Here is a 16,355-nt window from a genome sequence, read left to right on the forward strand (position 1 = left end):
ATGCACTTCCCTACTTTGAAATTATAATAGTTGTTAGACAGGCAACATTCAATAGTCAAAGATCAATGATCAAAGATTATTCTCTCCACTATGGCCCTCTACCATGCCTGGGAAGGAAGTGTATATATTTGAAAAATATAGCCTTACGATATATATATATATTTATACATATATATACACACACATATATATATATATATAGCCTTATGAAGTGTATATATTTGAAAAATATAGCCTTACGATCCTCTCAGATGTTTCTTTCTCAAGATTATAAGGAGATGAAGAAATGGACAATGGAAGAGTTTTTTAATTACACAAAGAAAATCAACATTATAAGAATGCTATGAATAAAGTCACTTAATAAATTGGAATCTTCCCTTTATTATAAGGCAAAAATGTTACAAATAAATAAGAAATAAATGGAGTTATAGGTTTGAATAGTTAGCTGTTAGTCAAAGGATCTGTGAAATAAGAAGAAATTACATTTTGAAAATATATTTGTGTGTCCTTTTAGGAATAATGAATAGCTTTACCAAAGAAACCTGACAAGCACTACTTTGCCAGGTGATAAAGGTCAATATTGATAGTGAGAAATCATATCGATAGCAGGCACCCTTGTTTTTTATGGGATGAAATGGCCCTCTACTTTTGTGATCTTCCTCTCCCAAAGCCACAAACCAAATTTTATCATAATAAAAATATAAGGCAAACTCCAGTAGAGGGGCATCCTACAAAATACTTTACACGTACTCCTCAAAACTGTCAAGGTCATCAAAAACCAAGGAAAGTCTTAGAAACTGTGACAGCCAAAAGGAGCCTAAGGAGATATGACAAATAAATGTAATGTAGGGTCCTGGATGAGATCATGGAAGAGACAAAGACATTAGGTAACACTGAAACAAATCTGAATAAGCTAAGACTTATATATAACTAGTTAACAGTATCAATACTGGGTCATTAATCGTAACAAATGTACCAAACTAATCTGATTAACAACAGGAGAAACTAGATGGAAAGAGGTATATGGAAAGTATCATCTTTTCAATTTTTATGTAAATCTAAAACTGTTCTAATTAATTCTATTTTATTATTATTTTTATTATTTTTTAATTTTTTTTAATATGAAATTTATTGTCAAATTGGTTTCCATACAACACCCAGTGCTCATCCCAACAGGTGCCCTCCTCAATGCCCATCACCCACCCTCCTCTCCCTCCCACCCCCCATCAAACCATAAGAGACTCTTAAAAACTGAGAATAATGAATTCTATTTTAAAAATTATAAAGACTTGGGGCGCCTGGGTGGCTCAGTCGGTTGAGCGGTCGACTTCAGCTCAGGTCACGATCTCACAGCTCCTCAGTTCGAGCCCCGCATCGGGCTCTGTGCTGACAGCTCGGAGCCCGCATCCTGCTTTGGATCTGTGTCTCCCTCTCTCTCTGTCCCTAACCCATTCGCATCCTGTCTTTGTCTCTCTCAAAAGTAAATAAACATTAAAAAAAAAATTATAAAGACTTGAGCGTCCTCACCACCCACAAGCAATTTACTCAAATTAAGCAACATTGATGAAACAGCTTACAAATTTGGAAACTTTCTATTTCACAGAGTGGCTGGACTCTTGGTCCACAAGTATATCTGTGAAATATTCCAATGTACGTATTTTCCCACGAAAAACGTAGCAAAACATTATGTGACACTGAGTATCATGGCTTTCCACAATTATTTATTGTTATTTTGTGAACTACCCAGTGATTATACTATCCTCAGTCACAAGAGACCAAAATTTACTACATGCTTTTATTCCCTTTAGTATCAGGAAGTGATGGTGGGCACCTGTAGAGATTAGAACATCAAGAAACCACTTCCTTTCCACTGTTTGTTTGCATTTTAGTTTCCTATTTCTACTATAAGAAGGTGTCACAAACTTAGTGGCTTAAAACAATATAGGTTGATTATCTTACAGTTCTGGGAGTCATAAGTCTGAAATCAGTCTCTCAAGGTGAAAAGCAAGGGTTGACAGGGCTGCATTCTTCCTAGTGGCACCGGAGAAGAATCTGATTTCCCACCTTCCCCCAGCCTCAAGAAGGCTACCTGCCTTCCTTGTCTCCTTCCTCCACTTTCAAAGCCAGCAATCACAGCCCTCTGGCCTCTGCCTCAACTGTCACATCTCCTATCATCCTTCAGCTTCCCTCTATCATCTTTTAAGGACCACTGTGATTACATTGGGCCCATCTGGATAAGCCATGATACTCTATTTTAAGATCCTTGACATCTGCAAAATCTCTTTTGTCATGTAAGGTAACATATTCACAGGTTCAGGGGATTAAGACCTGGGTTGGGGTGGGGGGCATTTTTCTGCCTCATGTATACATTTTGCATAAAGAATCTTTATTTGGTCATAAAACCCCACTTTTATGTTGATGCTTCCGCTCAAATTTTTCTGTTTCCCTAATTCCTTTCTTGACAAAAGCATGTAATTTAATGAGATAATATATGTAAAACATACACTCACAGTTTGAAGCTGTTTTGCTTCCTTTTATATTCCAAGGAAGTAGAACTGTGCTTGGCACTTGTTAGGCATTCAACAAATAATAAATGAATACTCAGCTAATTGTTAGTTACTCCTCTAAGAATTTAACTCTTCCCACTGGTAACATTTATGTACATGTGTTTGTTCTCTAGCTGTTACGTTCTAGTAATTGTGGGGAGAAGACTCATATACCTTGGTAATAATATACTTTCCTGAATAAAGTAAACTTTATGTTTGGTCTCATCAACAGACATCACCTTTTGAAGGCACTTTTTTTTTTCTTAAATTTTGAGAGAGGTAGAGAGGGAAAGAGAATAAGCATGGAAGGGGTAGAGAGAGAGGGAGAGAGAATGAGCATGGGGGGGGGGGGGCGGAGAGACAGAGACAGAGACAGAGAATCCCAAGCAGGCTCCATGCTCTGTGCTGAGCCTGTCGTGGGGCTTGATCTCACAGTCATGAGATCATGACCTGAGCCAAAGTCAAGAGTCGGATGAGCCACCCAGGTGCCCCGGAAAGCATTTTTGAAGGACTCAGGTGCTTTGGTCATTGGAGCATAGGACCAATCTATCGGAGCATAGCATTCTAATCTTAGAATGTAATGCTAGCTTTATATTACCAAAAAAGGTGATTCTATTATTCAGAACCCATCCAAGTTTCCTTTTGCTTTTAACCTGCTTCTTCCATTGACAAGTCATCTACTGATCAGTTAATCACAGCCTGAAAAAAAAAAAAGTCACACAGGAGGTCCTAACCTGCCATTTCTGTCTGCGACCTGCAGGCTCTTTGACACCCGGTACAGCATTCGCGAGAACGGGCAGCTCCTCACCATCCTGAGTGTGGAAGACAGCGACGATGGCGTCTACTGCTGCACGGCCAACAACGGCGTGGGGGGTGCTGCGGAGAGCTGCGGGGCTCTGCAAGTGAAGATGAGTGAGTGGGAGAGAGCCTCCGCTCTTGATGTTAAAGCTGACTCGGTACACTCCGAAGCAGGCACTAAACAGTCTCCAGCACAGCTTGGAGGCTCGGCAGTCAGCCAAGCTCAAGTTCAAATCACACCCCTGAGGCAGTGAATTCTAGACCATGTATTCCTGTCCTCAACTACAGGCAAGCCCCTCAGTTCTCTAGGCTCTCCCGTTTCCTTGCCTGGACACAGCTCCCTATTTGCTCCACCTTGACTCCTTCCACCAGGGAACTTCCATCTAAAATCTTCTGCCTGCTCCCTTGAACCGGTTCCGTTACAACCAGACACGCTTTTTATCTCTAACTTCTTTGCAGACACTTCTACCCTTTTGCCTTATTTCAAACTTGATTTTCTTGGGTGACTTTTCAAACTTGAGTGGCCTTTCTGCTTCACTGGAGGCTACTTTTTCACCACCTTTCCTGTCTACAAGGCTAGCAAGGACTCGCGGTCAATCTCCTAGCTGTCATTGCTGCTTTCAAGCCATTACCTTTATATTGCTGTGCAAAATCTTCTCATGAGGGCATGTGCCGTTCTGGCCATTCTCTCCTGTAACTCTATTCAAGTCACCTACTCATTTCCAGGTACTCCCCCTCAGCCCCCACCCCGCCCAATATCTACCAAAGACTTTGATTCCTATCTATCATATCTTTCGGTCTATCCGTCCCTACTCCTGCCACCATCCTAAGGGATTTTTTAACAAACCATGAAACAGCCTCTGGCCACTTTGTCCTTACAGCTCCTGACCTCCACAAGTCCAGTGATATTTGCCTTAACTTCTTATCAACCTATCCCATCAATGACCTTGTCACCCCCAGGAAATGGTCCATATTTAAAATCTTAAGCTCCAGTATACCATACTCAGAACATGGACACTTCTATTCCCAGCGCTGTCCCAAGAAGAAAACACTTTCCCACACTCATGATGTGCCTCCATCTGTCTCTTTCTCAGCTAAGAACCAGAGTCAGGCTCCCTCCCTCCCCTACTCCCTCTGCAGAGCCATCACCGCATGTTCACATTCTCCTCCCTTCTCCCTTCCACCGACCCCCGTGGGGACTTACTCAGTTCTCTCTTCTTTTAGTCTTCTCTTGCACCTGGTGGTGTATCTTTAAGCACTCTTAGCACCCTCAGATCTCATGACCTCCTGTGCTGGAGGCACTAGCTGCTTGCAAATCATCTACCCTGTAATAATGTAACTTTTATTTTCTTCTCTCTGACATCACGCTGCTGAGGGCAAAAATCACAAAACAGCCATACTGGCACATACGAATCAGCAGGGTCCGGTTCCACTCAGAAACCTTACTGCAAGTTTTGCTGTGATTCTTGATTAGCATCACTATTTCTCATATCTTCTTTCTACTGTGTTGTCATTGTTTTTGTTGAGTTCGTTGCTTCTTTTCAAAGTGTGAGCATGTGATCATATATAATCTGAGCATACGTTTTCTGATTCTTTGAATCGCTGAAAGTCTCTCCCTTTGCTCCAGGATAAAAACTTGTCCAGGTACAGACAAGAATTTCAAAAGGCTTTTCCCTCAGCTTTTATTAAACAATTATTCACTATCATATGACACGCTATGCTGCAGCTGAGAAAGCTTTTTCTTATTCCTAAAGGTAAATCTAATGTTTATCTTTCTTAAAAATATTACTATTTTCTCTTTATTTCTAGAATTCATAAGATTTTCACATTCATAGGAATATATTAAATGTATTCTCTTACTATTCCTACTGAGTTTTAGGTAGGCCTTCTGAATCCAAAAATAAGGATTTTGTTTTTCAAAATGAGGTATATATTTTAATTTTTCTTCCTCTTTACTTTATCTCATTCTTAAATTTTTATTTTTTATTTATTTTATTTTTTTAATGTTTATTTATTTTTGAGAGAGACAGAGACAGAATGTGAGTGGGTTAGGGGCAGAGAGAGAGGGAGACACAGAATCTGAAACAGGCTCCAGGCTCCAAGCTGTCAGCACAGAGCCGGACGCGGGGCTTGAACTCACAAGCTGTGAGATCATGACCTGAGCTGAAGTCAGGACGCTCAACCCACTGAGCCACCCTCAGGTGCCCCTTAAATTTTTAATTAGTACATATTAGATCTCTTTTTTTTCCATTTTTCGTGACCCCATTTTTTTCTCCTCATACTTTCTACATATCTATCTTGATATTCTACCTTATTGGAGATTTATTTTAACTTTTCCTTCTATATCATGAACTCAGTCTTCAATATGACCATTCTACTATTCTACACTTACACTGAGTACTTTTGATCTTAAAAACCCATGTTTTTAATCTCTAGGAATTATTTTTCTGCTCCTTTTTTTCCTCATAGCAAACTCTACGTGTTATATGATGCAATATTTGTTCCTCTCTGTAAGGATAACACTAATGCATTTAAAGAAAAAAATTCCTCTTTTCCTGGGGCGCCTGGGTGGCTCAGTTGGTTAAGCATCTAACTTGGGTTCAAGTCATGTTCTCACGGTTCGTGAGTTCAAGCCCCACATCAGGTGATCATGAGCCCCGCATCAGGTGAGCTCAAACCCTTTCTTACCATTGGGTAAGCCCAGCTTTTCTCTCTCTCTCTCTCTCTCTCTCTCTCTCTCTCTCTCTCTCTCCCTCCCTCCCTCCCTCAAAAAATTCTGTCTTCTTTTCCTTACTTTATTTCTGTTTTCTTCATAAGTTTTTATTTTCTTTCAGTTCTTTGCTTCTATGTTCATGTTTTTTTTTTTTTTTCTCAAACCTCTATTAATCTTTTATGTTTGGTCAGACTTATAAATGAAATCCTAGATTCATCAGAATAGGAATGTAGTAGGGCTAGTGGGACATTGTGGGGAAGCTGGTCTGGGGGTTCTTCTGTAAGTGGGTAGGGATGTGCCCATAAGAAGGCATTCCTTACTTGAGGAGATCAGGTGAGGAAACTGGAAAGTTCTCCTTTGCAACATAATGAAGGCTTGATTCTAAAGACAGAGCACATTTAAGTATTTCATTGCTACCTTTTCTTTGAGAGTTTCTCATATTCTCTCTGGCACTAAATGTTCTTTACTTCGGTTCTATCCCAAATCTCCTCTTTTTTTCTTCTTTAGGAAAGCTCACCCAGTCATGTGGGTATACGGTGGTGTGGCCATCCCAGGTGCTACCATTTTAGAATGCTCCCACACCACTTGGTACAGAGCTTCTTCCTGAGATGCCTAAGACCCCCCAGTCCCATCACTACTCCAGCTATCCAAGGATCACTCCCAGGAGCTCCCTCTCCCAAATTCCTTGTCACCCATCAGAAAATGGTTCCATGCTGGCACAGCATGAAGGTCCAACATCCCGCTTTAGCCAGATGACCAGCTCATATTAGTCAGTGCTCACGGTTTCACCTGAAGAGTGTTCCCTGACAGCGGGGAATCCATGACTCAACATCAATGCTCACCTCATTCCCAGTGCACTTTATGTTCAACTTCCCAAAAGGGTTCTTCTCACTTCTCACCCAACAGATGACCGAGATATCTATTTCACTGAGAAGATAGGAGTTAACTGCTTTAAACAAAGGTTATCTGCTTAAGACATCTGCCATAGGGATCTTCAAGGAAACCAGTGGAAGGAATGGAAAACACTCTCTTTGACTATGTCATAGGAATATCGACTTTTAAGCTAAGCTTTTGCCAGCAGCTGTGTGACAACCCCACTCACAATTGAGGTGCCTCACCATCATCTAAATGTAGGGGTTCACTGTTGTTGATTAGGAGAGCTGTGTGCTTTAAATAGCAGGCAAAGTGACAACGTTGATATTTTCCTATAACATGCTTAAAGCCTGTCTTGTATTTTGTTTGTCACAATGCAAGATCATACCAATTCTAAATGGCACTAAATTAGACATCAGACCATGAAGTCTTTGCAAATATCACTTCCAACTCCCATCAACCCCCACACGCACAATTAAAGTAGAAGGAAAAAAGTCCTTATTCCATGCTCTTCTGTCAAAGTAGCACACTGATTACAGCACATGACCTAAAAGAAATAGAATGCATCCATTTCTCAGTAGTCCCTCCTGCAAAGACAGTCCTCTGTTTTATAACTGTAACACGAGACTAGTAAGGAAATAAATGTAGTTTTCATTCTATATGAATCCTTCAAGTAGTAAAAGAACAGACATCCTGATTTTGTAAATTCCTTCTACATGTTAGATTTAATCACTTCTGAAATCTTACTACTGGAGAATAAACAGAGGCTGGCATAATCTATTTCTTCTGAAAGAATTAATTTAAGAGTCTTTCACAGCACAGTAAGTTACAAAAGTTTGTCTTGCAGACTACAGTTACCCTAAATTCTATGACAGAATTTCTCCAATTACTGATATAAATAACATCTGCTTTACTTTCTAGAGGATAAATGTACCTAATTTTTCATCACGAAATTTAAAGGTCAAAGTAAGATGAAACTAAAGGGAAAGTAGGTCATAACTGAGAATGACACGAAAAATAGATCAAAAATGTCTCTTCAAATGTTTCCATGTCTGTTGGTATGAATTAAATAACGTCGAATTGTTATGGTGACAGTATACTTAGTCAACTTTTTATTAACTATCTTTTAAAGTGAAGAATACTATGACCTCAAACTCCTAATATGTTTCATGAGTTTGTGTTTTGCAAATAAGATATTAATAAAACAGACATAACCTAAACTTTGAAAAATGATTTCTGTAGATACCCGCTAAAAACCCCTCAGCATTTGATAAATTCTATAATGTCATCAATTATTCTTAGAGTGGATATTTAAAACTAAATAGAAAAGAGAAAGCTTAATGCAGCCATATTGCATTTTTAATTTTGAATTTTTATTTCCCTTTAGAACCGAAAATAACTCGTCCTCCCATAAATGTAAAAATCATAGAAGGACTAAAAGCAGTTCTACCATGTACTACAATGGGCAATCCCAAACCATCAGTGTCATGGATTAAGGGGGACAGTGCTCTCAGGGTAAGTCCTTATTACAAAAACGTGTCTATACAACATATTTTCAAGTAGGGCAATTTTTTGCAAACTCAGTTACGTGAGTCCAAATTTCTAGAATAAAATTTCCCCTTTTATAACATTTTAACCACACGTAAATATCCCTGTTCCCATACACACAAACTATAAGGCATTCCAACTGGGGGTGGCTAGGGGAAAAAAAGAGACGGGAACCAACAGTTCTTTTGAGGGATGAAAAAGGAGGCCAAGCAAAAGCAACGGGAGTGGGTTTTGTTGGCTGGTGGGGTGGTTCGCTCACGTGGGTTTTAACATTGAATCTTTGAGACACAGGTGACAAAAAAGATGAAACTAAAATCCAGGTTTTAGACCCGACAAACAGCTTCTGGGAGGAGAGAGAGAAAGGAGGTTTGGAAGCATGGACGGGAGAACCTCCGGAGTGGAGTTAGAACAGCAACACTCAAGACCAGTGAACTAACACCCTGACAAATTCCTCGGTCACAGAGCAGTCAGATTAAAAACCTAGTGCTTACATGTTTGTTTTGCACTGCTTTGGAATCTCATACCTACGTTTACTGGGAAATCATGACACTGTGTCATTACTGTCACCTACTAACTGTGAACGCAGTGAGGTTTTTCATCCTACTCTGCTCAGAATATTCCACACAGAATACACAGGTGTTGACATGCGTCCGTCAACAGGAATGAAGTATAAAATCAGTTAGCTTGGTTTCACTTGACATAAGACAAATAACGTGAAACTGTTTAAGGTAGCCTAGGTAATTTTCTGACTTTCCTTTTCTTATAAATATCAGTGGGTTTCCTACAATAAAAAAGTGGGAATTTTTGTATGAGACTGAATTTAGAGTCTCCAAAGGTAAATGTGGTATTTTAACTTCCAAGACCATCTTTTTTTTAATTATTTGTAGAATTTCCCAATTTTCAAAAAACGTATATTTTCCTAAAGATACCACATAGAGTGTTTTGAATCAAAGAGACTTGGGTGTAACTTTTAGGAAATCAAGTAAGCCTACTGTCCTCATATGATGAAAGACAGTGAAAATAAACTATATATTATAGAACCATTGTTAAGCTTCGTTTAGGTAATCTTATACTGTGTCATTTAATACAGTATGTTATACAAAATAAATGCCAAATGTTCAAATGATGCTTTTGATGCTAGCAGCGATGATAATGACCTGATGAAATAAGGCACATGTATCCTTGATAAAGCCATGGATGTTTTAAAATTCATGTCCCTATCCCTGGCAGGAGAATTCCCGCATTGCAGTTCTTGAATCTGGGAGTTTAAGGATTCATAATGTGCAAAAGGAAGATGCAGGACATTATCGGTGTGTGGCAAAAAACAGCCTCGGGACGGCATATTCCAAATTGGTGAAGCTGGAAGTTGAGGGTAAGGAGTTGCATTCCTTCCCATTCTGGTGCTGTTCGAGGGACCCGCCCATTCTACTCTGACGGCTGGACTGCTAGCTTGCAAAGGCAGAGATGTGGGTAGACCAGTCCCGTCCACTGTTCCTCATACGACACCATAAGTTCAAAACTATGGAAAGAAAAACTGAAAAGAGAACGAAGTGTTCACCAGTATAATAGGTCATATCCCATCTACTGCCCACAGTCACTGGTAATTTTTAACAAAACCAGACTAAATTCACTAAGATACTAAAACAGTAGAACACCAGTTCAGAACTTCGGTCTGGCTTGGACAATTCTCCCTTGCTTATGAATTTGAAAAGCCTCCTTTTATCTCTTTCAGCACAGAGACATGACTTTTTAAAACATCAAAAGAAAATAAGTAACTTCAGATTGTATTCTATCGCAAAGGGTTGAAAAAGAATACAATACTGACTCCAAATGTCTGACTAAAAATGTTCCTAGCCCTATGAAGTTCCCTTGCCAAACTAGTTTCAATGTTTTAAAATGTTCTTTTAAAGTCAACCAATTCAGCAACTGGTTGGCAAGGTCTTCACTGAGAAATCATAATGCAGATAGGGCTCGGCGCTCTACCCACTAAAACTGCATCACATTTTGCTTACAAATAGAAACTACCAGCATGCCTGTGCTGGGTAAACAAAACAAATATAAAACTCTCCCCAGCTCCTCCTGGTCTATGCTATAGAACCCCTCCTACTTTTCTCATCTGTAAAGTGGGGTTGTTAGGAGTTGTCAGTGAGATAAGGTGTTGACGGTATCTAGCACAGTGCCTGGCCTTTTGTAAACACTCAGTAGATGTTGACTGTAAGAATCATCGCCTATTTTTCTGCTTTTCTCTAATGTGATTGATAAAGTGTTTGGACTGTCACACACTAGCCCAAATTATAGCTCAATGGGGAGAGACTCTGAGAGCTCCCCATGGCTTACTTTGATTTCTTCCTACTCATTTAAGCTCACGTCTCTTCCTTCTCCATCATGCACTTTTCTATTAGCTTTTAGACTATTTTTATTTCCTAGCTAGGCCATTCTCTCACAGCATTAATAATCTTATTTCCCACATTTGCTTCCAGTTGAGGTGACATGTCTATTATGTCATTGCATCAATTGCTCATAGAATTTCTATTAACTTCTCATAGAAAAGAATGAGGACGATAGGAATAATGACTGTCAGACATAAAGATGTATTCTCGGCATAGTTGCTATAATTTAGTGTCTTCTGCATTAGCAATGGTATTTAAAGCTCAGTATGCTATAACCAGTTGATGTGACTTATTCAGTGAAAAATAAACACACCTACATTCAGACACATTGACTATCTGCCTGGATTCAGTATTTCCTTGAACTGTATGTGGAATGACACAGAATGAATGTTATCCATTTGTATAGAATATCATAAAGATTTTCCTCTTTAAGACATTAAATATAAGCCCTTTGTATTATAACATAGAATTCTGATAGTTTGGGTCCCTGTCTTCATAGATATTGAAATTGTTTGCTTTAGCAGTGACCTAGGGAAAATTAACACAATCACAATCAGTTGGAGTCCGTTACATAGTTTGGCCTTGCCTTGTCACTTAATTTTGCATCACACCTATCAGTAAAACTAAATACTATCTTCTTTCTTCTTAACATTTAAGTGGTCATGCTCATCGCCTTAACAGTTAATAGACAGAGAGGTTTCTATTAAACTTGCTAGTATTGAGAGCTCATAATATCATTTAAGGTCACTCTAACAGTAAGATGATCGTTTTAGCACATATCTATTTTTATTCCATTTGAGTCCCTATTAAAGCAGCTAATATATGTGAAAATTCGTGGCATGCTTAGCACGGTTGCTGGTACATAATAAGCATTCAATAAATGGCATCAATTATAATTATTACGACTAGAACATAAAAATTGTAACAAATCTGTGTAGCTTCTCTTGAAGCTCGAAAGGTTGGTTTCCACTTCGAGAAACAGTTCGGGCATTTCCACAAGATATAATGCAGACGTGATCTATTTAAAGGAAAGGCCAATTTAACCTACAATTCAGAACGGGTGAAAAACCAACTGAAACGCAACTGGCCCAACCCCAAAAGTGTCTGGAAATGCCTACTAACTAGGCAACAGAACTGAAGATAAAGCCGGGCCATAGCCGGTGAGGCAGATGAACATTCGTTATGTACTGTGTCAGTACCTCTGAAAATTCGCTCGACCAAATTAAAATGAGAACTGCACGATGGCACTCAATGCTGCCAGCTTCTAATGAGGAGCATACCAATCATGGGCTTGGTGGAGCATGCTCACTCAATCTTAGCTGCCATAACAAACATCAAACACCCTTCAACCCAAAAGTAAAGCTCCCTTTCCAGATTGCCATTCTCAGTCTGCTGGATGTCTGGGATGGCAACATGAAGAAATTCCACATTTCTGTCCTGTCTTAAAAGGTTCAAACAGTGACATACAAATTTACTAATGAAACCATCTCACTCACGCACAGCCGAACATGGACGTCTTTCCAAAAGGTGAGCCGCGGGAAGGCTAACGTTTTAAAATGCTAGATGCTCACGTGGATCGCTTTATTTAATCCTCACTAACAGTCGGTGAGGAAGGTCCTATCATTGTGCCATTCTACGAAACCGAGGAAAAGAGAGGACAACTAACTCACAGACGTGTCTAAGAGATTGATTAATGCTGAATACCATCTGTTTTATCAGAGAACAGATAACCACATGTGACGTTGCCAAGAGCAGAGTCAGAACAAGGGTGAGAGAAAAAGCCAAAATTCTATAAATGATGGAGAATGGGAACTGAAAAAAAGAGACAGTGGGGGTCAACAAATTTTTCAATGAACTTGGCAGAGAAAAGGCAAAAAGGTGAGCAGGAATAGAGGTATATATGGTTTACAGGTAATGTTGCTTGGCAAGATTTCTCTTTAAAACATTTTTTTAATGTTTATTTATTTTTGAGAGACAGAGAGAGAGACAGAGCACAAGTGGGGAAGGAGCAGAGAGAGAGGGAGACACAGAATCTGAAGTGAGCTCTAGCCTCTGAGCTGTGAGCACAGAGCTCGATGCGGGGCTCGAACTCACGAACCGCGAGATCATGACCTGAGCCAAAGTTGGCACTTAACCAACTGAGCCACCCAGGCACCCCACAAGCTTTCTTTTTTAAAAAGACTAAAATATTAAAAAATACTGAAAATGTTAAAATAGGAATGAGAAGAGCCTCCGAGAAAAGGACACTTGAACATAAAGGAGAGAGGTGGAATATTCAAGGGAATGTGGTGCTTGAGAAGGCAAAAACAGCACATTCAGGGGACAAGTAGAGTGATAAACCATAGACAGAGGGTGATCACTTGTCCCAGTTTGCCCAGGACAGTTCTGGTTCACACCTGTTGTCCTGGCATAATTATTAATAGAGTCCTCCTTTTACTTTCAAAAGTATCCAGGCTTCAATAATAAATTATATGATCACCACACTTAGGAAGAAGGAACTTCCTTCCTTGTAATAGGAAGGAGAAAGGGGTGTATTCCAGTATAAACGAGTTAATGAGTTTGGTGGATGGAATATGAGAAAGCTCTGTTGGTTTCTATTTCCTGTAGGAAGTAGAAAGTAAGTTTATCCTCTGAGAATACTTCTGTAAAGGGGGGTGGAGGGCTGAGGAGAGTGGAAAGATTTTAAAATAGCTGTGGGGTATGAGAGAGATGACTCACAAGGGGAACTAGGACTCCTAGGTAACATGAAAGTTTTAGCAAAGAATGGGACCGTGAATGTGGAGGGGCAGAGAAAGCAGAAGTTCAGAAAAAGGAGAATGGCACATCCAAAGGCAAGACACCATTGTGGAGTTTGCCAGGGAGGACAATAGGGCAAAGGCTTTGGGAATTATTGCAAGAGAATGGTTACAGCAACGAATTATCTTTATGTACCAAAAATACAAATCTAGCATTAGACACTTACAGCGTCAGCAATATGACAGACAAGATAACATAAACGTCTTCCTACTATGAACACCCAGAAATGCTGGGTTAGTCATACAATCCACAAGAATAAAATTAAATGTCCAAAGGCCAGGAATGAATAGGAATAGAAAAAACACAGCATTAAGCTCATGAGCTGGTTCTGCATCGTCCTGGAGGTAATGACACAGGTGCCCATATCTATAACTTAGAATATTGATTTTAAGACTCTTAAAGGAACAGGAGACAAGGTCTTGGGCCCCTGGAAAGTGGAGGTTAGCACTGGGAACCTTCTATAAAGGTTAGAATCACACAAGTAAAAAAGATGGATCAGAAAAATTCTATTTGATGACAGAAAGGCAATGAAGAGGCTTGTCTGTCTCTGCACTGCAGGTGTGAGGGAGAAAACCACCACATTTTTTAAAAAACATTTATTTATTTTTGAGACAGAGAGAGAGAGACAGAGCACAAGCAGGGGAGGAGCAGAGAGAGAGGGAGACACAGAATCCAAAGCAGGCTCCAGGCTCTGAGCTGCCAACACAGAGCCCGACGCAGGGCTCGAACTCACGGACCGTGAGATCATGACCTGAGCCAAAGTCGGCCACTCAACCAACTGAGCCACCCAGGGCCCCCAAACCACCACATTTTTAAATGAATCAATCTGTATTCAGTGCTCAGGACTATATCTCACGTAGGTCTGATATTGAATTCATACTGCCAGCAGAGACTGGGGTTCCCCAGCTAGAGAAATTAACATAAAAATTGATTCCAGGCCAAAAAAAGTTAATAACCAAAAAGCTTAAAAAGATACCTGACCCAGGTTACATAGGATTTTCATAATAAAGCCATACTGAGGAGGAGTTCACAAGGCAAAATTCTAGCACCCACTGAAAACAAACTGCCTTAAGTGATAGTCAGCAGATGTAATATACAAAGGGATCAAAACCCCAGGAAATTTAGCTAACACAATACAATAGAGACTCAAAATTAAATATGTTTAAACGAATTAAGACACAAAAGGAGAAAAAAGAATGAAAAAGACATTAGAAGAAAAAAAGCAGAATTAAACATTTTAACAAATGAAAAAATAGGATTATAACTGACATTCAGTGGATGAGTAACAGTATGCTAGAGAAAGGAGATAATGTACACATTAGAAGTCATCTCTTCAGAACTTGGAATTCAGTGCAGAGAAATGGAAAAGATAAAACAGAACTAAAGAAATAATTAGGGATATGCATTACAGAAAGAGAGAAAAGAGAACATATAAGAGGGGCTATACCCAAAAGCATAATGACCGAGAAATTGCCAAAATGAATGAAAGACCTAAATCTTCAAGTACAAGAAGCACATGGAGTCCCAATCAGTAAAAACAAAGAACACGTATATAAATAGTTTCACCCCCAGATGCATCATAATAAACATCAAACAAAAAGAGGTGATCTTAAACTATTGAAGCAAAAAACCAGATTACTTATAAAAGACAATTAGGATGAAAGCAATAAAGAGGGTGTGAGGAAACCATTATTTGGTATCATCTAGTGGAGATCTTTTTGTTTGCTTCTAATAAAAATCAGACTTTAAAATATGTATACATTCGTCTCAATAATTTAACTTCTGATAATTTATCTAAAGCAATTATTTGCACAAGTGTATGTTCAAGATTACCACAAAGTTTTTTATAATAGCAAAAATATTTAAGGAATTTAAATTTGCATCAATAGGAGGCTGATAAAATATGTGATAAAGTCCCATGCAGCCATTAAGAAGAATGAGATCGATCTATACGCATTAACTTCTACAATTACCACCATGCATGTAACTTGGGTCTGTATTCCATCTCTGACCTTCAGTTTTCTCGCCTCTAAAAGAGGGGTAAAAAGCCTAGCACCTACCTCTTAGGTTGCTGCAACGATTACATGAATTAATACAGGCACACAGCAAATACTATATAATTATTTGCTGTTTTTTATTATTTATTAAGTACCTATACAGCGCTTATTATGTGCAAGGTACTGTTGTCCTTAGAAGTACTAACTCATTAGAAATACTAATGTGTTCATAAGTGAAAAAGTTACAGAACAGTATGTTTTATATATTCTATATTAGAGTGGATAACCAAGCTGTTAATAGCCATCATCTCTGCATGTAGAATTACATAGGAGGTTAACATCTATCATATACTTTATACAGTGCTATACTTTTTGGATTTTTACAAAGAGACCTTCATAATTAGGAAGAATCCATACATGTACTTATGCTTTTGAAGAGATTATTTCCTCAAAACATCATCCTATTTTGATAAAAATGGCATCAACCTTTCTGCGCATGATTTTATATACTACTTTCGCAGTTCTCTTGCTCCATTCTGTTCTAGAACAAAAGTTCTAGATTCAAACTTTGTTTCTGATTCCTATGTTGATTAGATATTCACAACACTTGGCTATTGGCTGAGTGTCTGGGATTGAGGGTGAGGTCCTGATGAACAGAACACGAAGCATGCCATTTCCTTGGGGAAGGAATCCA

At 39.0% G+C, this 16,355-nt stretch overlaps 1 protein-coding gene and 1 long non-coding RNA gene across 2 annotated transcripts in view; one reads left to right on the top strand and one right to left on the bottom strand.

Moving 5' to 3' along the window:
• LOC122205377 overlaps positions 1–16,355 on the bottom strand; it is a 150,285-nt gene that overhangs the window by 75,903 nt on the left and 58,027 nt on the right. The gene's annotated exons all lie outside the window — the stretch shown is intronic.
• MUSK (muscle associated receptor tyrosine kinase) overlaps positions 1–16,355 on the top strand; it is a 91,244-nt gene that overhangs the window by 12,089 nt on the left and 62,800 nt on the right. Inside the window, exons 3-5 of the mRNA XM_042913734.1 lie at positions 3,307–3,458; positions 8,318–8,445; positions 9,709–9,850. Of these exons, the coding sequence (XP_042769668.1) occupies positions 3,307–3,458; positions 8,318–8,445; positions 9,709–9,850 (422 nt within the window). The remainder of the gene's footprint in view (positions 1–3,306; positions 3,459–8,317; positions 8,446–9,708; positions 9,851–16,355) is intronic.

This window comes from Panthera leo, chromosome D4 (assembly GCF_018350215.1).
Source record: "Panthera leo isolate Ple1 chromosome D4, P.leo_Ple1_pat1.1, whole genome shotgun sequence".
Classification (NCBI taxonomy): Eukaryota; Metazoa; Chordata; class Mammalia; order Carnivora; family Felidae; genus Panthera; species Panthera leo.